Source organism: Aureobasidium subglaciale (genome assembly GCF_000721755.1).
Source record: "Aureobasidium subglaciale EXF-2481 unplaced genomic scaffold scaffold_2, whole genome shotgun sequence".
Taxonomy (NCBI): domain Eukaryota; kingdom Fungi; phylum Ascomycota; class Dothideomycetes; order Dothideales; family Saccotheciaceae; genus Aureobasidium; species Aureobasidium subglaciale.
The window spans coordinates 1,002,391-1,022,384 of record NW_013566993.1 but is presented as its reverse complement, the minus strand read 5'-3'; the positions used below and the strand labels follow the sequence as shown (position 1 = coordinate 1,022,384).

Below are 19,994 nucleotides of genomic sequence, written 5' to 3'. Positions count from 1 at the left end.
TACGGCCGTCAACAGGATTTATAGATCCTCAATGATCATGCACGACGTGAGGGGCATGAACACTTGATGACTTGGCATTGATCTAAGATTGACTGACGAAGAGCGACAGAGGATCGATCGGTGATCCTTGCAGAGACGGCGGTAGGGCTTCTTTGACGAGGTACATCAAACTTGCCGACGGGCATTCGTAACGGACCAGTAAAGTGGATAGATGTCTCTGTGAGTTCGTGGAGAATGATGGAGATCGTTGCACGCCGAAGATCACCCACTTTTATCCGGTCTTGGTGAAAGTCGAGTCAGAAGTGGGGGCTGTCGGCTGGTGGGTGTTCGTGGAGACCGCCATGAAAGCATCATGATCTTTCTAATTTGTCGCACGTCACCAAATCAAATGGGGCTTAGGTACCTTTTGTTTGCTTCTCAAGCTTCCTTGTCGTGCTTGGTTCAGCCTGTGGCTTGCAATGGTATACTGACGCTATTATTCATATATCTCGAGATTGCGAGTTGGGTCGGACTAGGCACGCGAGACAATCGGCAGGCCTGTCACTCTGTCCGCGTCGGTTTGACCAGATCGAGGCCTTTCCGCACCCAAGTTTTCATGCGACGATCACCACATCCAAGCGATCATCACCATCAACATCGGTCGCCGGTCGGCAGATTCGAAGAGGACCTTCGTCGGCTGGCGATGATGCCGCCGCATCCGACCGAAAAGGTGTGGCTTATTACGGCCCGGGCATGGTCAAAACGGGATGCTACGTAGGTGGCCTGCTCGACCCTATTACTCACGATTGACAATGCTGTTGTTATCATTATTGCGGCGACTACTTTGTGCCCAGATACAGCAAGAGTATGATAATGTACTGAGAAAGCAGTGCCGAGATGACCTTTGAGCGGCGCATGCAGTAACGAGCACCAGCGCTTCTCACTCGTGATGTTCAGTGCCGAAAATCGTTGCCAGAATTTGTCCGCGTTTTCCATGGGGCCTCCAGTGGGGAGATGATCTTCATTCTGGGGGCAGAGGTTGGAGCTCACGCCCGTGCACACCAAAAGTCAGGTATCCACGTCACATTATTGCTTAACTTTTTGAAATCGAGAGGCACAAACTGTGGGCTGGGAAGTTAGCCGCGTGAGGGCTGGTAAGACATGGGATCTCCATGGATCAAGTCAGACAGGTATAAAGGGTGTTGATGATCCAGTGTTTGAGCAGCCATCAGCAGCTCGCCTCTGAGGGACATTCACACCATGCCTTCCATTACTTCTTATATCCTTGCTTCGGCAGGAGTCTCGCTGGTGAATGCACAATTCGGCAACCACGGCTCCCCATTCCCTAACACAACATACCCTGGTTTTGAGTCAGAAAATCCTTACACCATCGAGGGCTCCAAGAGCCACCAATGGAGTCCTCCCAAGTACCCCAGCCCTCGGGGTGAGGGTTCTGGCGACTGGAAGGAGTCCTACGCAAAGGCTCGCGCTCTTGTTTCACAATTGACCCTCGAGGAAAAGGTCAACTTGACCAGCGGTGTTGGAACTAGTAAGCGAAGCATGTTACCAATCCCTCGTCCAGTACTAACAATCATATAGACCAGGGCAACTGTGTCGGTCAAACTGGTTCTGTCCCTCGTCACGGTATCAATGGTCTCTGTCTTCAAGACTCTCCCGTCGGAGTCCGTCTTACCGATGGCAACTCTGTCTTCCCTGCCGGAGTCAACGTTGCCGCCACCTGGGACCGTGGTCTTGCCTACGCTCGCGGCCGTGCCATGGGTCAGGAGCATTACGGTAAGGGTGTTGATATGCAACTCGGCCCTGTTGCTGGACCTCTTGGTCGCGCGCCAGCTGGTGGCAGAAACTGGGAAGGGTTCTCTCCTGACCCTTACCTTACTGGTCTTATGTTCGCCGAGTCGATCAAAGGTATTCAGAGCGCTGGCGTAATGACCAGCGCTAAGCACTTCATCGCTTATGAGCAGGAGCACTTCCGCCAATCTCAGGAGGCCAAGAACTGGGGCTTCAACGTCACCGAGAGTGTTACCGCCAACTTGGACGATGTCACCCTCCACGAGTTGTACATGTGGCCTTTCGCCGATGGTATCAGAGCTGGTGCCACATCTATCATGTGCTCTTACAACCAGGTCAACGGATCTCAGGCTTGCCAGAACAGCTACATCCTTAACCACCTCCTGAAAAATGAACTTGGTTTCCAAGGTAAGTCTTTTGGTATCTTCATCTTGCAATGACCACCGCTAACACAAGAGGTCAGGATTTGTTGTTTCAGACTGGTATGGAACACACTCCGGCGTTTCCTCCATCCTCGCTGGTCTTGATATGAGCATGCCTGGAGACCCGGTTCAGGAGTTCGGAAATCACGGTGGTGCTATGTTTGGCTCTAACTTGACTATTGCTGTTGTCAACGGAACCGTCCCCCAGTGGAGACTGGACGATGCTGCCGTCCGCATTCTCGCCGCTTACTACTACGTCGGACGTGACAAGAACCAGGTTCCTGTTTCCTTCAACTCTTACTCTCTCGACACCTACGGCTATTCGCACAATGCCGTTGGTCAGGGTTACAGCTTGATCAACCAGCACGTTGATGTCCGTGGAGACCACACTAAGCTCATTCGCGAGCTGGGCGCCGCCTCTACCGTCTTGCTCAAGAATGTCAACAACGCCCTCCCTCTTACCGGAAAGGAGAAGTTCACTGCTGTTCTCGGCGAGGACGCTTTCGAGAACGTCAATGGTCCCAACGGATTCACCGACCGTGCTGGTGACTCTGGTACTCTCGGTATGGCCTGGGGATCTGGATCTGCTAACTTCCCCTTCCTGATCACTCCTGACACTGCCATCCAGAACGAGGTCGTTGGACAGAACGGAGGTCTCTACCAGTCTCTTAGCAACAACTCCAACCTCGACCAGGCCTACTCTTTGGCCAAGCAGGCCGAAGTCGCTATTGTCTTCGTCAACAGTGACAGTGGTGAAGGTTATCTCCAGGTCGAGGAGAACTTCGGTGATCGCAACAACCTCACCTTCTGGCAAGGTGGTGATGAGCTCGCCCGCAACGTTTCCGCTACCTGCAACAACACCATCCTTGTCATCCACTCTGTCGGTCCCGTCCTCATTGAAGAGTATGGCAACCACCCTAATGTTACCGCTATTCTCTGGGCTGGTGTCCCTGGTGAGCAGTCTGGTAACTCGATCGCCGATATCCTCTACGGTCGTGTCAACCCTGGCGCCAAGCTTCCTTTCACCATGGCATCCAAGCGTTCCGATTACGGTACTGACGTCTTGTATACTCCCAACGATAAGATCCCCCAGACCAACTTCAAGGAAGGCATCTTCATTGATTACAGAGCTTTCGACAAGCAGGAGATTGAACCCGTCTACGAGTTCGGTTTCGGTCTTTCGTACACCAACTTCACCTACAGCGGCATCAAGGTTCAGAAGCTCAATGTCAGCTCTTACGTCCCTACTACTGGCATGACCCCTGCTGCGCAGACTTATGGTAACATCAGCATGAACCCTGCCGACCACGTCTTCCCTGGTAACTTCTCTCGTGTTCCTCTGTACCTTTACCCCTGGATCAACTCGACCAACCTCTCTTCCGCTGCTGGTCAGTCGCAGTATGCTCCATACGGCGATGTTAGTTTTGTTCCCGAGGGCGCTGTCGATTCTGCTCCTCAGCCTCGTCTCCCTGCGTCCGGTCCTTCTGGTGGTAACCCCGCTCTCTGGGATGTCATCTACCGCGTCACCACACAGATCAAGAACGTTGGTAAGGTCGCTGGTGTCGAGGTTCCTCAGCTTTACGTCTCACTCGGTGGCCCCTACGATGCCGTCAAGATGCTCAGAGGTTTCGAGAGATTGAGCATTCAGCCCAATCAGACTGTCACCTTCTCGGCTGACATCATGAGAAGAGATATCATGAACTGGAGCCCTGAGGCCCAGGATTGGTTCGTCAGCAACTACACCAAGAACGTGTACGTTGGTAGCAGTTCGAGAAACCTTCCTCTCACTGCTCAACTCGCTTAAGCGACGATTTTATGATCACGAGTCCAAAAGAGATTTGCTTTAGCTTTAGATTAACAACTTAGTCCATAATATAATTACATTTACCAATCACAATCTTGTAGTCGTGTCTTCTTTGTTGCAAAGATCTACTTCTTTGGCACGGGCTCTGCCTCCTGAACCTTCTTGATGACTCTTGCTGGTGACCCTACAGCGACCGAGAATGCCGGTATACTCTTTGTGACAACCGAACCTGCGCCAATTGTGCATCCTTCGCCAATAGTCACGCCGGGCAGGATGCTTACGTTTCCGCCAATCCAACAATCGCTTCCGATTACCACTGGGAGAGCGAATTCGACACCATCGCGACGAGACTGTACATCGGTCTGATGGGTCGCACTCAGGATGTTGACGCCAGGTCCGAACAAGACTCTATCACCGATTTCTACCAAGCAACAATCGAGGATAGTAAGACTGAGAATCTATCAACAAGCCGTACAGCAGTGATCGGAGTGTGTATGCTTACCCAAAATTCGAGTAGAAGTCATCACCAATCAGGATGTTGCAGCCATAGTCCACATTCAGCGGTGGTTCAATAAAGCTGTTTTTGCCGAGAGAACCAAAGAACTTCTTGAGAAGTTCGCCGCGGTGTGTCATCAATTCTTCTTCTGTCGCTTCATCTGAGATCGGTGCATTGAACTGTGATGCCAACTTTCGGGCACGGAAGCGACCAGTCAAGAGTTCTGGAACGAAAGCATTGTAGCTATTAATGTCAGTAATTGATTCTGTCATGATGAACCTCAGACTTTGACTTGGATCAAAGGCAGCATGTCCTTTGATTGTGCCGCAGTGATAGACAAGACTTCAGGTACTTACAGCATCCCGGAAATCATCTTCTCATATTCTTCACACCATGGTACATTAGCCAGACCTTTGGCGCGAGCAATGATGGCTTCATTCTTCGACTTAGCGGGCTCCATGTTTCTTACTGATTTGCAGTAAGACTCGTTGATCAATGAAAAAAAGAAATCAAGTTGAAGAAATTGACAAGCCTCGCGTCTGGAAAGTACCTACGCAACGTTCTTATACGGACTGATGTCTGGCGAAGCAACACCAAGAGTTGTGTAGATGTCGGTCCGAACCAATCGCACTGTCGACAGCTCCTCCGCAACTTCCCCAATATATGCATATGTGCTGCATAACACGCATAATACGGCACCTGGCGGCGCAAGACTCGAAACTCAACGGAACGCCGTCCCGACACTCCGGCCGCGTTTTATCCCCAAGGACAAGGCGAGCGAAATCTTGTCGGCGCGTCAACGCGGTATATGACAGCAGTCGCATAGTCTCGATAAGCTCGACTCGAAACATGTTATCTTCCTTGCTTTATTTCAGCGATGCATGTTGAATCTGCGAGGACGCGTTCGATGATGTAGGTGTCAAAGTAGCGGAGCATATCGCGGCAAAGCCTACTGCTTCCCGCCCACGTGTTCCAAACCTGGCCGCCAATTGCGTCTACAGCCTTCACATGGGTATGACATGGTTCTTTGCCGGGAGAGACGGCAGTCTTAATACGAGTATGCTGCAAGTCTTCTGAACATGAGCTTGTCAGGTACATATGGACCTCTACCCAGCTCTGTATGATATCTGGTTGTACATCTCTTCCTCCATCCCACAATCACTGGCCATGGGACTGCGCGAGTTGATCTTTCCGGCAGCCATTTGGATAGGTTCTGTCAATGCTGCACAGAATTTACCCTCTGGAGCTGTATCTTCGCACGTCGCTTCATCTGGATTTCCCACATCTGTGTTCTCGTCATATTGGGTCAAGCCTGTGGCTACAGCAGAGCCACAGCCAGCACTCTACGATCCAGTCCTGAACATCACGTTTCCCTTAAACTTGACCTCCCCTGATACAATCTCGGAAGAGAATGACGATCCAGTCTCATATCCTGCTCCAGTTGCAAATCTCACCTCTGCTGGAAAGCAAGCTATCCTTGCAAGCATTGTCTCTCAAGTTGAAGACATCATCACAAGCGATCAATTCACCACTAATTGCTCGAAATGTATCGCCGGCCTGACAGTTGCGAAGTCTGCAGCTCAATTGGCTCCCGAACTTCTGCCTAACACGATGGTGTCTCTGTGCCAGAAATTCAAGCTACATGATAACGAGACTTGCGAGGAAGACTTCGAGGCTTCTACCTTTGGCGCCATTTGGACTCAAATTCTGGCATTGTCTGATGTGTCTGGTCTGGATGGTCAGTACATCTGCAACAGAATATCGTCCAACTTCTGTTCAATGCCAAAGACCAGTCCACTGAACACAACTGGGTTATTCCCGAAACCGAAACCACACAACTACACCGTTCCCAAGGCCAGTGGTAAACGTATCAAGGTACTTCATATGTCCGACATTCACTTGGATCCTCGATACGCAGTCGGCAGTGAAGCTAATTGCACGTCCTCTCTTTGTTGTCGCGCCAATAATTTCAACACTGCCCTCCCGACTGGTGAAATATCTCTTCCAGCACCATATTATGGCGACTTCAAGTGTGATAGCCCATACGGTCTGGTCGTAGCGGCTCTGGACTCCATCGGGCCGCTTACTGGTACTAGCGAGCAGAATCCATTCGGCTTCAGCATCTACACTGGCGATCTCGTCAGTCATGAAGGCCAGCAAGAACTCTCCAGAGCATATGTCGAGTATGCAGAGCTGTCAATCTACGACATGCTCAAGAAGTTTATGCACAAGTCGCCTGTTTATGCAGTCCTTGGGAATCATGATACCAATCCTGAAGCAATAGACGCTCCTCACAGTCTCCCGGGGGATCTTGGTATGCAGATGTCATGGAACTTTGATCACGTTGCGGGACTCTGGCACGAAGAGGGATGGCTCAATGCAACTGCTGCAAAACAAGCTAGCCTACATTATGGTGCTTACTCGGTCAAGACTCCTCAAGGTCTTCGCGTCATCACCTTCAACACCGATTTCTGGTACAAATCCAACTTCCTCAACCTGATCGATACTCCCAACCCAGACAAGTCGGGCATGTTTGCTTGGATGACTCAAGAGCTTCAGGCTGCTGAGGACGCTGGCGAGCGCGTCTGGATCTTGGGCCATGTTTTGAGCGGTTGGGATGGCACTAATCCCATGCCCAATCCCACTGATCTGTTCTACCAGATCATTGACCGCTACTCGCCTCATGTCATTGCCAATGTCTTCTTCGGCCATACGCACGAGGACTTTGCCTACGTCTACTACGCCAATAACGGAACCAACCAGTCTGCTGGCAACGCCCTCAATACTGCGTGGGTAGGTCCTAGTATCACTCCACTTACAAACGTCAACTCGGCTTTTCGCAGCTACGAAGTCGATACAGGCGACTGGAACGTCTATGAAGCCTACACCTTCTACTCTGATGTTGAGTCATTCTCGGAACTCCATAGCACAGGCCCAACTTTCAAGTTCGAGTACAACACCAGGGACACTTACGGTCCAAGCATCAACTGGCCCGCCGAAGCTCCATTGAATGCGACTTTCTGGCACTTGGTCTCTGAGCAAATTGAGAAGAATACCACACTGGCCAGTACATTCAACACTTACCAGGGAAAGAGCAGTGTGAAGAGTCCTAATTGCACTAATATTGCGTGTGCAAAGGCCAAGGCTTGCTATATCCGCAGCGGGAGTGTAGCATTGGGTTCAGTTTGTCCCCAGGGGTATGTCATTTTCTCATCTCATCGTCTACAATGCTATTGCTAACCAAGAGAAACAGATATGGTAGTGTGCAGAGCCCCTTCAAACCGACGTCTTGATAAAATTGTAGAAGCTAGAGAGAAGACTGAACATACATTATTGGAGGACATATGGAGCGGCTTGTTCGTGGTGAAATTGGATGTCCACGATCTAGACAGATAGACAGATTTGATACATTGGTAGATACTCAAGTAAATGTCCTGCCTTTACAGAGCATCACTTGTGATCAATCCTATGGTCTATTGGCTGGNGAAGCAAACCAAGTCTCATTGCTCGTCGTTTTCTGAAGGGTCGAAGTTCATGAACCTTGGTGTACTAAGCTGGTTGGTGCGGGTACGACCCTGGCGATGTGTCTAGGAACGTGAAGATCAACAACACATTAGGTTTATATAAACCAGTCCCTCTCTGACAGCGGTATTACCACACAGTTCTCCTCGTTCCCATTCTGAGTGGATTTTCTCTGCACCAGCAGGCAACATCGATCGAAATCCCCAAATCGCTCTTCGTCAAGGGAGGATGTCTGACTTGAAATGTGTTTCTAGTGATGCTTCAAGGATGTCGATACTATCTGAAAGTATGATAGTTGTGCTCTCGGTATTTGAGACGTTATCATACTCTTTGTAAGAACGTTCCTACACCTACTATCGACAGTGAACTAGACAGCTCTCCTGAGGATCTTGAAGCGTCATTCACGCTATATATACTGTCAGACTGTCGCTGAAACCACAAGTCAGCGAGCCAGTTCACCAAGTGAACTAGATCAATCAGACCTGCCGGGGTAGCTCAATCGGTAGAGCGTGTGGCTCTTATCTTCTCAGATATTCCAAACCTCAAGGTCGCGGGTTCGAGCCCCGCCTTCGGCTATTCCTAAACACAGCTGCTTGTTTTCTTTTGTTTTGCTTCCTGGTGGTATGGTGAGCTCATCGAAGCAATCAAACAGAAATTTTTTAATGCCAAGGATTTGCGGCGGCCTGTGCGTTCTTGGATGTGGGGAAGTCAAACCGCCTGTCGCGTGAAATTGGTCTTGGCAGGAGCTTGGCCGACGACACATTGATCGTCATGGATATGTTTCTGCTCAGAAAGGTTCAGGAGAGCCATGTGAAGCCTGGCGTAAGAGTGTCGCAAGTTGAGAGGTGAGACATTGGCTTCTTATGATTGTGTAGGTGGTGTTTTCGCGGATGGGATGTCTGGCATCTTGGCTTAGGTTGTGCGTGATGATCAGAACATCAGATTGCCGGGATTCCAAGTGCAGAAGGACAGGACAAAGAGTGTCCGTATGACTTGTTTCGAGAAGACCGTAGAAGAAGAGGCTGAGGAGTATCGTATGTCGAGAACAGGAGGCCTACAGAAATGACGAAGGATCAGAATTGCTCCATGACGTGACCCTTAGCCAGAGCGTTGCGTACGCACTACCAAGCATAACCATCATTGATCTTGGAGAAATGATTTGAAGTAACGCTTTCAGAAACTCAACATCATGGACGATCTTTCCCACTTTGACGGAACCATGTTTCAAGAAGACGAGAATCTTGAAGCCCTCAGGAGTCGTGTCGACCCAAAATTTGACCCCGCAAATGCTGCACTCAAAGCAACATGTGGTCATCCACCCATCCACATCCACTCTCAAGATGACGATGCCCTGCCTAACGAGACAGCCGTCTTTACTATCTTGGTCGAGCTCGTAGATGTACCGGATGACACCTATGTAAATCTTGCCATCGACACAATCAGAATAGTCACTGACAACATCAACCAGGACAAAGACGTCTCAGCAAGTAGAGCCGCGGTAGCGATAAATACTCTCTACCTTTCCGAGAGACCTGATCCGGCAACCCGACGATCAGGATCTGAGGGTTACCTCTACTTGATCTGGTCCGAACTTTTTAGTTGGGTGAGGCAAATCCCAGTCGAGCATTCTGCAATGCACAGATTAGTGGATTTGATCGCCGAACTCATGAAGATTGATACACAGACGTTGCTCATCTGGGGACAGGATATCAAACTATGGCCTCAATTGCCATTGTTAAATCCCGAGTTTGTCGAAGAATGCGAGCAAAGAAGGGGCGTTGAGTTACAGCGCCTCGAAGCTTTCAAGGACAAGTTAGCGGCTGATGGTGTTTATACTCTTCGAAGTGCATGGAACCAGAGAAAAGCCGGCATGGAGAACGATAAGATATGCATTAAAAATTACAAGATATACTAAGCAAGTTTGAGATCGTCAGGGAGATGATGTGCTTCACCTACTGCCTCTTTCAATGCAAGGACAAGCTCATCGATACCAGACAGGAAGCCCAGATACGCACTCATACATACAGTGTATCCGCGGACTCCTTCCTTTTTGAGAACGTCGATAGTTAAAGTCTCAACATCGGCACCATGTCCATGCTCTAGACACTTCTTGAGCAGCGGTGTTGGTAGACGCGCAGGCAACGGATCACCAGTCTTCAGACTCTGAGCCACGATACCCAAAACAACCATAACATCGGCAATAGCGCGGTGGTCGAGAATGCCAGAAGCGATAGCAAATCTTCTGCGAAGTTCTGGAGAGAGCGTGGCGGCGCGAATGTGAAGATGAGCAAGTTGATAGTTGATGAACTCAGCAATCGACTTGATCTTGCCACAGGTCTGTGAGTCGAATACGCTCGAGGACAATTCAAATCTCAGACTTGCTATGGGGCCGCCTAATGAGCCCAAGTCTCCTGCAAGCTGTATGGTGACTGCTTCAATTGCAGAGGTATGTTTGTCGGCAATATCGAGCTCTGACCATGACGACAAAATCGCAGCGTAATGATCGGCCTCTTTATCGAGCACGCCAGAAAGTCTGCGGGCGATATTTCGTGAGAGTGATGATGGCCAGGGAAGAAGAGTAACGATGAACGACACACCGAAGCCGACGAGTACGAGAACTGTACGGCGCCAGAAGACCTCGTAGCCCCAACCAGGGTTGCCGTAAGTAGGAAGGTGAGTGTCAATATAGCTGTAACCGATGACGAGAATGACGGTAGCGCCACCGATCATGACAGCTGGTATAAGCGGTGGTGGAGTGTAAAGTCGGAACCACATCAGGATAACAGCATATACGGCAAGTACAGCTCCGAGACCATAAGGATTTCCGGGTCCGTTACCACTTCCGATGTACCTGAGACGATTAGCTATAGGAACGAGAGCATAGAACTATGAAAACTTACCATCCAAGCATGCCGAGTACACCTCCAGCAATCGTTCCGAAAATTCTCGTTATGAAGGCGAAGTTGAATTCGGCGGAAAAGGTAGCCGTACCTGTTTGTGCCATGATGAGAGCCCACAGTCCCTTCTCACGGTAGTAGAAGCCTGATGATGTTGTGCAGACTGCTGGTATGGCTGCTGCAAGGGTGGCGATCAGAATTCTCAGAGCAAAAATACCCTCGTCATTGCTCAGCCAGTGTCCAAAGCCAAGTATGATGGCAGAAATCTTGCTGCGTTTCCTTGTGGGCTTATGCACCCTCCTGAAACTCTGCTGTACTTCCTCAATTGTCGCCTTATCAGCTTGAGGCATATCGGCGACAGAGGGAGCGCCGATAGCTGGCGCTTTGGAGCCACCAAAGGCCCAGGCACCGAATTTGCGCAATCCGGTAGGAAACCACAAGCGAACAGTATTTCTCTCCTTTTCAATGAGTGTGATCTGCTCCAAGGCTCGTTCAAGAGCTGCAGCCAAGATCAGGAGACGATCTTCGAAATTGAAACCAAAGAACATGCCAACTAGCTTATGCCTCTCCGACGTGTGACCATGAAACCTGCCGTTTTCGTCAAAGAGATGTTGGTGCGATGTCAAGAGCGCTTCATTGGCAACATCTGGGAATTTCGCCTTTTCTTCGCGGAGATGTTCGAGCACATCAACGTGTGACTGCCTCATTTTGGCGAACTCATCAGCGGAAATTCTGCCAAACCATCTCCTGCTGTTGTTCTCGTTTATACTGTGAGCGATCGCTTGGAAAGTGTCTTTGCAAGCTTCGAGAAGAGGGTCACTGGCATGAGATAATGCTTGGTAGGAATCGGCAACAGATTGGCCGACTTCTGGGTCGCGCAAAGCATCAACGAGATTGAGACTTTGCATGACTTGATGCCTTCCGTATGTGTACTTCTTCTCACGTTCTTCTGATCCGGTTGCTTCTTGCGTCCTAATGTCATTGGATCGAAGTTCATTCATCCTCTCCCGAGAACGTCCCTGGAGGATCTCAAAGGCGAGTAGGCTCATCGAACCGACCATGACGCGACGTATGGGCTCTCTGAGGGACGCAATATCTTGAGCGCTCCAGTGACCAAAAGAAAGGTCAAATGACAAGAAGCCAAAAGCAGGCTCTAGCGCAGCCCAACCACCAAGGACTCCTGATCTCAGCCCTTGCATGGGTTCCATGTGTGATGTGTCAGGATAATTAGCAAGAAAACCTCGAGTAAGATCGAGAGATCCAGTCATGGACGTGACAAGCTTGTGCATGCCATGTAGCGTCATATGAGAAGTTGATTCAGGGAAAATGAGCATGGAGCAGGCAAGACTGATAGCGATGGCGGCAGCAGCGGGTTTGATGAGCACTTGAGGGATAGTTCCTTGGAAAGCAGGAAGTAAGGGACCAATAGTGAGGAAGACATCGGTGATGATCCAAGCAAAAATCGCAGTAAGAGCAAGCTTGGGCACCCTGATCCTCAGCCTAGCCATGAGATAGACGAACAGACCCAGCATGCAGAAGTATGTGACTGTAACACGATTATCGAGCATAAAGCCGTTGTAAATAAGAACGCTGACAGGCGAATAAGTCGTAGCGCCGACATTTCTTGCAGCTTGCTGACCCAAAGCTTGCAGTCTAGCCTGAGTTTCTGCTTGTGGTCGTGTAGCTAGCGCGGCTTTCATGGCTATGACACCCCAAGCCCATGCAAGACCCATACCTAAGATCATAGTAAAGCCTCCGAGAAGGAAGACCAGTACAACGCCAGAGGGTGGTAGGAACATGATGACAATACAGCCGAAGAAAGTGGCATTGCCAAAGGTCTGCAGGGTCGGCTCAATGACGATGAGCAGCGAGGCTACCCAAAAGGCAACTGAGCAGCGAAAGAGGATCTTGAGATCACGGGCATTGAAGTGGTCGAGGAAAGGTGGAAGCTTCTTCTTCTTATTGCTCGGTGCAGTCGAAGTCGCTCTTGTATTGGTCTGTTGCAAGGGCGACGAGTTGCCATTGCGCGACTCTTTCTCGGTCGCGGAGCCACTAGGCTCGCGCTCGGAAGACATGATCGTTCGACGTCGTGTCGGCTTCTGTGCGACAGCTGTTCAATCGCGAGGTGGAAGATATCCGTATTCGGGTGTCGCAATCCAGATGGCTGTCGTTGCCGGTCGGGTGGAGTAGTCGAGGTATACACTTCGTCGACACAGAAGTTCAGGCGGGCCTTCACCCTGTTTGTCGATCGAGGGTGGCGCCTTGGTATTCACTCAGACGAAAGAGAATACGAGCTAAGGAAGAGAAACATAGCAGAGACCTACCGTGAATGTGCTTGACCTACTGCGACTGTTATGACCGCAACTGCCAATCTTCCCTCTGACGGTAGCAGCTGTTCCGCCAAAGTCTATTTGTGCAGCCTTCGAACACATTCCTTGAGCCTACCATCACGCCTTCTCAGCTTCTCTGGACCGATTACCGGCCGATTCGTGGCTTTGGGACATGGCTCAGCGTTGTTTTGTATCAGAAAAGTTGTAATTCTTGCAGGAAGGTGCGTCTTGTGCAAGAGACTCGGCTTCTTGCGCTTGCCGGGAGGTCTCAATTCTTGCACAAAGTCTCCATAAATCGTCCTCGGAGTTGATCAGACTCTCAGCGTGTGTCCTGTTCGACTTTGACATCTACCGCCGTCGACGGACTATGCCTTTGCTGCACAACAGAATTCAATGGTCAACGGGTAAAACCTAGTGGCTTGTTCAGGTAGCACATGTTCCGAGAGATAATTCGGCGTCCTCTGCACACGCTGTGATGGCATTCGCACTTCGTGCCGAGCTCGGCTCGGATGTCACCTTGACCTTCCGTGAACGGAGCTATCTCCACTACATGTTGCAATTGTATGTGCAGAGAACCAAATGCTATCGGAGCTCCTTGAATTGAACTTGAGTAGGTCAGCCTTGATCCTGTTATTCTGTTTGTAATATCAAGCATCAGAATTGTCGGGAACATGGGAGAGAGCATCCTCCATGGCTTTCCAGAAGCCGCTCCTTCGAGGCCGTCGGGCAAGTTGTTATATGCAGATGTAAGTCGTCATCATGGCAGCAGCAGTCTTACCAACTCGTCCCGTCGAACCTTTTACGAGTCTACTGTCTTGTGTTTTCTTTCTGGACAAGAGCGTCAACTGACCTTATAGGTCGCAGTAACAGCCACAGCCAAAGAATTCGCAGGCATCTACCGCAACAAGCAATATCACGAACCAGACTTCTCTTCTGTCCTCGATCGTGCCCAAGATGCCGGTGTTGATAAAATAATGCTCACCGGCATGTCATTTCCAGACATCACCTCCAATGCCGATATTGCTCGCGTAAACCCACTGCAGTGCAGCATAACCATCGGAGTGCATCCTTATCATGCCTCCGAACCCTACGTCAATGGAGGTGACGGAAGCGAGTACTTCTCTACTCTGGCAAATGCGATTAACGACTTGAAGTCTTCTGATCCTAAGCTGGTGACCGCATTTGGAGAATTGGGCTTGGATTACGATCATCTAGATCATGCGGACAAGGAGACCCAACTACGCTGTTTCAAAGACCAGCTTGACCTTTTCGTCGAGCAGGAATGGGATCTGCCGCTGTTTTTGCACTGTCGGGCTGCGTTTGATGACTTTGTCGAAGTCATGGGAGCATACGCCTCAAGACTGCCTAGGTCAGGACTGGTTCACTCGTTTGTCGGCACACAAGCACAGATGGAGAGGTTGGTGTCCATAGGCTTTGGCATAAGTGTTAATGGTTTCAGCTTCAAGGATCGCGAGTCATTGGAGATGGTAGCTGCGATACCCATGGATAAATTGCAACTCGAGACCGACGCGCCTTGGGGTATTATACAACCAAGCTCGGAAGTGGCGAAGAGATACTTGACCAATGCGCCAGCATTGCCTGCGAGTAAGAAGAAGGATAAATTTCAGATGGGCTCTACGGTCAAGGAGAGGAACGAAAGCTGTGCTATGAGTCATGTTGCATTCATTGTTGCTGGTTTGAAGGGCATAAGTGTACAAGAAGTGGCAGAAGCAGCTACGGAGAACAGTGAGGCGATGTTCTGGCGAGGCACATTGCAGGTATGACATGTTAGTAGAATGCTTATAGATTGGCTGGAAAGAGATAAGGGTAGATGTTCAGAGCTTGGTCTTGATTGTGCATCCATCCTCCTTCTGGCAAACAGCTGTACGTCCGAGATTTTTGGTTAGAGGTCCTGTAGGACCAGTCTGGTAATGACAAAGGTCGTCAATCTGTCTTGTGTCAGTATGGTCACTTGTCAAGTTTGGGACAAGACTTACTCCAAGTGCACAACTCTGTCTCTTGTCGCTGGTAGGATACTGCTCATCTCCCCACATGCCTGCCCAATGAAGCCAATCAACTTTCTCAGAGGCTTGCTCGGTAGCACCGAAACCGACTCCGCCAGCAGAAGTGACAGTGTTGCTAGCAGGGTCGTAGTAGTAGCCGCGGTAGTTTTGTGCGACATCCCAGTAAGGCCCGGCATCAGTGGTGTCAGTCACAATGTTACCAACAATTGGGTAAATCTTCTGGGTGCCAGCTGTGGCATAGTTGGCATGACTGCCTGCTGCAGAGTACACGATGGGTCTCACGCCAACTTTCGAGACGGCGGAGTATGTGTATGCAGTTCCGCTACTGTGAGCCGAGTAGTAGACGTTCTGAGGTACTCCTGCAGTCGAGAAGCGAATCTATGCGTGCATGTCAACAATCCTGAAACTAGTAGTTGAGTTTAAAATGTCACCCACCATACTATGTTCCCAATCTCCAACATGATTGTCGACCCTACTGCCAAGAACCAGACTGCCATGGTTGTAGCTGTAGAAGTAAAAGTAACACACATCGACGAAGCCGCTCTTCTCCACAACAATGATAGTAGCAGGTGCAGCACTGTATCCCTTGCCGTTGGGCTTACCATACGTGCTGGTGAGCCAAGCAGGGTTGGTCTCGACGTCATCGTAGCTAGTCAAAAAGGTTGATGAATTGTAGTTGTTCAATGTCCCAAGGGTCACGGACGCAGACACGTTCTTGTAGTTGTAATCGACTGACATGTGCTTGACATGAGTAGCAACGTCTGAGGGAAACCATCCTTCGCCACTCTGGAGGTATGTGTATGGTGCATAAGTCAGGGCATATGATGGAATGGCGGCACGCTTGAGGAGGCCACCGGCCGGAGCAGCGAGCGCAGGTACGATAGAGGCCAGTGCAAGAGCGGCGGAAGCGAAGGACAGAGGCATATTTGCCTGACTTTGTTATAACAAATGAATGAACGAACGAACGAACGAACGAGGAAAGGATGATGAATGTCGAAACATTGTGATCGTCCAGGTTCTTCTTTCTTATATCTGTGCCTTTCGGCTGATGTGGTATCCGGTTACATGGCTTCGAAAGTGTGATTGATGGACGGAGATTAATTTGGTCAAGGGCACAAAGAGACGGTGCCGTAGAGGCATACGCGTGGTTGTTGCAGAGCAATGTACTGGAGTCTTAAGTAACGTCAAGCTTGTCGAAAGAAGAAGGAGCGAGTTGTCATTACTACTAGTCAGGCACGACTTTGACTTATTGGTCGAGAGACGTCGTGTGCCCTACGGTAAGCATATCTCGTGGACTGTCAAGGATCTACATTGCAGGGTGATAGAGCAAGCTTTTGGCGACAACACCTGCCGCGTGGTCTCAAGCATGTAATTTCATCGGTCAACAGTAAGTAGGTAGTCAATGTTGCTGCGCGCATGACTTGAAGCTGACTCCCAGAAGCAGATTACCATGTGCGACACCGAAGACAAATCGTTGTATGTTCGTAATTAGGTCGTCCGTTTGAGCGACCGAGAGAACAAAGTTGAGCCCGGCCTAGCCTAGTTTGATTGCTCTTTGCGAAGCAATTGATTCTTGATAGGCCATAAATCTTGGCCACCAGTGCCCAGCACCATACCACCAGTTGGTCATATCTCTTTAGACTGATTCTCTCTGGAGCCCTTTGTCTTGCTGTATGATTTACTGTAGAGTAGGAGAGAAAGAAAAAAGACAAAAGAGGTCAAGATGTCTCCAGTTTACACCCAATTTCTTCGTGTCAAACATCTTCACTCGAGGTCCAGATTACACAACACTCCCCATATGTTGCACCTTTTCAAAACAGCGAGAAATCTTATGCATGGAGGACTCCTTATAAGCAAAAACATGATTCACAGTCTCCTATGATCTTGATGAACCCAACCCGATTTGAACGGATGACCTTGAGGTAGTTCCACGTGGGCATGACACCACTGATTAACTGGAATCTCACGCGCTACCGCTGCGCCATGGGTCCTTCATAGGGTCGAGCGGCGAGTGGCATGGTATAATAAGATTACTACGGTGCTAGATTTAGATGTGGGGCCGAAAGAGTCAGGGCTACTAATAACGCTCAACGAAGATGCTATGGGCAGAACCAGAGTAGAAGTCAAGGGCAAAGTGGATCATAGTACGTCAAAGCCCTCCAGGTGGTTTGTGACGACTCTGGTTGTCCAGAAAGTCCTGGCAGATGTCCTGTTAGTCGATGAACTGCTAGCAAACACGAAAGCAGTATGATCAATCAGTTTCGAAGGAAAAGACAAAGACGATATAAAGTATGAAATCGGTCCAATGTGATTCTATTGATACACAATTGTCATTATTCTATGTTTTGGGGAATCATCTAATACTGCTCGTCAGGGCAGTCGAATGCCAGATGACCATCTTTTTCACAAAGTGCACACCATTTGTCGTTGTCCATCTCGGATGTGTCTTTGCTGTCCTTGGTGTTCTCTGCAACATTGTTGTTACTGTTGTTGCTCAAAGTCTTCCGTAGCGAAAGCGGTGCGGGTGCTTCGAGCTTGTCATTATACCTGTCTCTGCTGGGCGCCGAAACATTCAGACCCTGCATGGACTGGGACAGTTCATGTTCTGGTTCTGGTTCGTCGTGCTTCGGTTGACCTTCATGGCCGCCATTACTCTCATGGTTGTCGACGCCTTCCGCATCGGGACAGGTCCTGGTATCATGTCCAGGGGAGTCGCATGAGTCACACCACAATCTCTGTTCGTCCTTGCGTGGTGATCTATAACGAGTCGGAGATCTGACGTTTTCGGGGGATCTTGATAGATGATGGCGTGGCACTTCCTCGGCTGCTGCCTCGGTGTTTATGATACTGTCCCTCTCCTGCTCGGCTGCTCGTCTTAGTTGGTCGACTGCACGCTCCAGTTCCTCCTCACGGAAGGCCTTCCGATCGATCAGTCCTTGAAGCTCAGACTTCTCGCGCTCGAGCTGTTGAACGGTCGCCTGAGTGTTTTTCAACTCTTCGGGGTCGGCAAAGCGTCCGGGTGCTGGGCTTTGTCGTGCCATAGGACTCGCCTCCGGACCAGAGCTGAGTGAGTGTATGATTGCCTTGAGACCCCTGATTTCATCATCCTTCAATTCGACATCCTTGTCTCTGGGGTTTTGGCCTTCTGCATCTTTGGCTCCCTGTAATGCTCTGGCAGCCTTCTCCCTTTCTCTTCTCAGTTCGCTCCGTCCTCTTTCGACTTCTCCCCTTAAAAACTCGACCTCTCCTCGAGCCTCTGCTTCACCACGGCGCGCATCTTCCAGACCCTCCTCGAGCTCGGCAACAAGCTCTTCCAGCCCCTTAAGCTGGCGCGCGACGTTCTCAACATCCTCGCGGCTGTGACCAAGTTCGCGCAGTTCATGAATCTCGGCAAGTAAATCAGCAATCTTTGCTTCATACACACGCTCAGTCTCGGCGGAGGCCAATTCCAGGGTATCTATGGTGCTCCGGAAGTCTGCGCGGTGGGCGTCGAACTCGTCGATGAGAGATTGAATCTTGTCGTCTCTGTCGTGTATAGCCTGACGCAGTTCATAGACGTCTGAGCTTTCGTCGGCATCCAATCCATCGGCGGGTATCAAGTCTTGAATCTCTTTCAAGCTAGCTTCCATTTCTACTAGCGAACCAGCTTGCTCTTGTAATTGTCGGTCCTTTTCTTCGATTTGAGCAAGCAGTCTCTGGATTTCGCCATCTTGATCGACCGCCACCTGGCGCGACGGAGAGCGTCTAGCAATCGAGGCGGCGGAACTAGTCGAAGGGCGTTGCGAGTCGCCACGATTGCCAACACGAGAGCCTGTGCGTGAATATGGGCGCGAAGGAGCTGCAGATCTACTAGCAGCACGAGGCGTGGTCAACAGAGGCGGTGCGGGACTTGAGGTGAATCGTGGAGGTACGGCGGATCTCTGGCTCATGGAGAAGTTGCGAGCTGGAGTAGGGACCAGATTGGGCTGTTTGCGGAAAGGAGATTCGGGGCGTGGTAGGGATGGACGACGAGACTTTAGCTTGGACAGAGGACTAGGAGGACGGGCACCAGGCCCCATTGACTGCGAGAAGTTGGGCATCGCAGCTGTTGGAGGAGTATATGAGTCTAGACGGTAGTGGGACGGCGTGGTCGGGGTGCCAGGATAGGGCGGACGGGGGCGCGAAGGCGATTGGCGCTTCTCTGCACGGTGGACAGGCAGAAAGATGCCAGCACCAGGCATGTCCGTGTCGAAGTAGCGGATGCCATCGACGTCGCCATCGTTCTTTCCTCTGGCAGCAAATTCGCTGGCCAGTTCGACACCAATGAACTTGCCCTGCTTGCCCCTGACGGGCCCGACAAACTTGACCGTGCCGTACATGTCGCCAGGCACGTTGACCATGTCGCCCAAGGCAACGGACGAGTCGGCCATGTTGGATGTTGGTCCAGGTGAGCGAGGAGCGTTTCCAGTCAGGGCGTTGAGAGAAGCTTCACGAGCTTTGCGCTGAGCATCGGTGGTGTGCATGGGTGAGTTTGACGGCCGCACGCGCTGCCGTGGTGTCGACATGACTGGGAGCTTGGAAAGACTCCTGGCGTGGCAGAACAACAAGATATAATCTGCCTCTTACCGCCACTATCAAGCCCAAGCCCAAGCCCAAGACAAGATGCAAGACACAAAGACACGTCAGGCCCTGATTACCCACGCAACCACATAGCACCTGCGACCCAATGCCC

The 19,994-nt window shown here is 50.4% G+C and overlaps 8 protein-coding genes across 8 annotated transcripts; 4 read left to right on the top strand and 4 right to left on the bottom strand.

Annotated features, from left to right (window-relative positions):
• Positions 1 to 1,239: 1,239 nt before the first annotated feature.
• Positions 1,240 to 4,014, top strand: AUEXF2481DRAFT_26324 (glycoside hydrolase family 3 protein; the record flags this gene model as incomplete). The annotated part of the gene is made up of 3 exons (XM_013491909.1): positions 1,240 to 1,528; positions 1,579 to 2,196; positions 2,252 to 4,014. 3 exons carry the CDS (start codon positions 1,240 to 1,242, stop codon positions 4,012 to 4,014), a joined length of 2,670 nt encoding a protein of 889 aa, XP_013347363.1.
• Positions 4,015 to 4,446: 432 nt separating this feature from the next.
• AUEXF2481DRAFT_399697 (uncharacterized protein) lies at positions 4,447 to 4,859 on the bottom strand. The gene has a single exon (XM_013492284.1). The coding sequence runs from the start codon at positions 4,780 to 4,782 to the stop codon at positions 4,513 to 4,515; it is 270 nt and encodes an 89-aa protein (XP_013347738.1). The 5' UTR covers positions 4,783 to 4,859; the 3' UTR covers positions 4,447 to 4,512.
• Positions 4,860 to 5,322: 463 nt separating this feature from the next.
• AUEXF2481DRAFT_76954 (uncharacterized protein) lies at positions 5,323 to 7,996 on the top strand. Its single transcript, XM_013492155.1, has 2 exons — positions 5,323 to 7,707; positions 7,764 to 7,996. Exons 1-2 carry the CDS (start codon positions 5,609 to 5,611, stop codon positions 7,801 to 7,803), a joined length of 2,139 nt encoding a protein of 712 aa, XP_013347609.1. The 5' UTR covers positions 5,323 to 5,608; the 3' UTR covers positions 7,804 to 7,996.
• A 1,225-nt stretch (positions 7,997 to 9,221) lies between these two features.
• On the top strand, positions 9,222 to 9,916 carry AUEXF2481DRAFT_1913 (uncharacterized protein; the record flags this gene model as incomplete). The annotated part of the gene is made up of 3 exons (XM_013491777.1): positions 9,222 to 9,449; positions 9,501 to 9,844; positions 9,898 to 9,916. The coding sequence occupies 3 exons, from the start codon at positions 9,222 to 9,224 to the stop codon at positions 9,914 to 9,916; spliced, it is 591 nt and encodes a 196-aa protein (XP_013347231.1).
• Positions 9,917 to 9,943: 27 nt separating this feature from the next.
• AUEXF2481DRAFT_1912 (uncharacterized protein) lies at positions 9,944 to 13,004 on the bottom strand (the record flags this gene model as incomplete). Its single annotated transcript, XM_013491776.1, has 2 exons — positions 9,944 to 10,883; positions 10,933 to 13,004. The coding sequence occupies 2 exons, from the start codon at positions 13,002 to 13,004 to the stop codon at positions 9,944 to 9,946; spliced, it is 3,012 nt and encodes a 1,003-aa protein (XP_013347230.1).
• A 785-nt stretch (positions 13,005 to 13,789) lies between these two features.
• AUEXF2481DRAFT_36391 (uncharacterized protein) lies at positions 13,790 to 15,428 on the top strand. Its single transcript, XM_013492025.1, has 3 exons — positions 13,790 to 14,005; positions 14,117 to 15,208; positions 15,257 to 15,428. Exons 1-2 carry the CDS (start codon positions 13,931 to 13,933, stop codon positions 15,041 to 15,043), a joined length of 1,002 nt encoding a protein of 333 aa, XP_013347479.1. The 5' UTR covers positions 13,790 to 13,930; the 3' UTR covers positions 15,044 to 15,208; positions 15,257 to 15,428.
• AUEXF2481DRAFT_1910 (uncharacterized protein) lies at positions 15,095 to 16,207 on the bottom strand (the record flags this gene model as incomplete). Its single annotated transcript, XM_013491775.1, has 3 exons — positions 15,095 to 15,208; positions 15,257 to 15,661; positions 15,719 to 16,207. The coding sequence occupies 3 exons, from the start codon at positions 16,205 to 16,207 to the stop codon at positions 15,095 to 15,097; spliced, it is 1,008 nt and encodes a 335-aa protein (XP_013347229.1).
• A 1,433-nt stretch (positions 16,208 to 17,640) lies between these two features.
• Positions 17,641 to 19,827, bottom strand: AUEXF2481DRAFT_1909 (uncharacterized protein; the record flags this gene model as incomplete). Its single annotated transcript, XM_013491774.1, has 1 exon — positions 17,641 to 19,827. One exon carries the CDS (start codon positions 19,825 to 19,827, stop codon positions 17,641 to 17,643), a length of 2,187 nt encoding a protein of 728 aa, XP_013347228.1.
• Between the last annotated feature and the right edge of the window lie 167 nt (positions 19,828 to 19,994).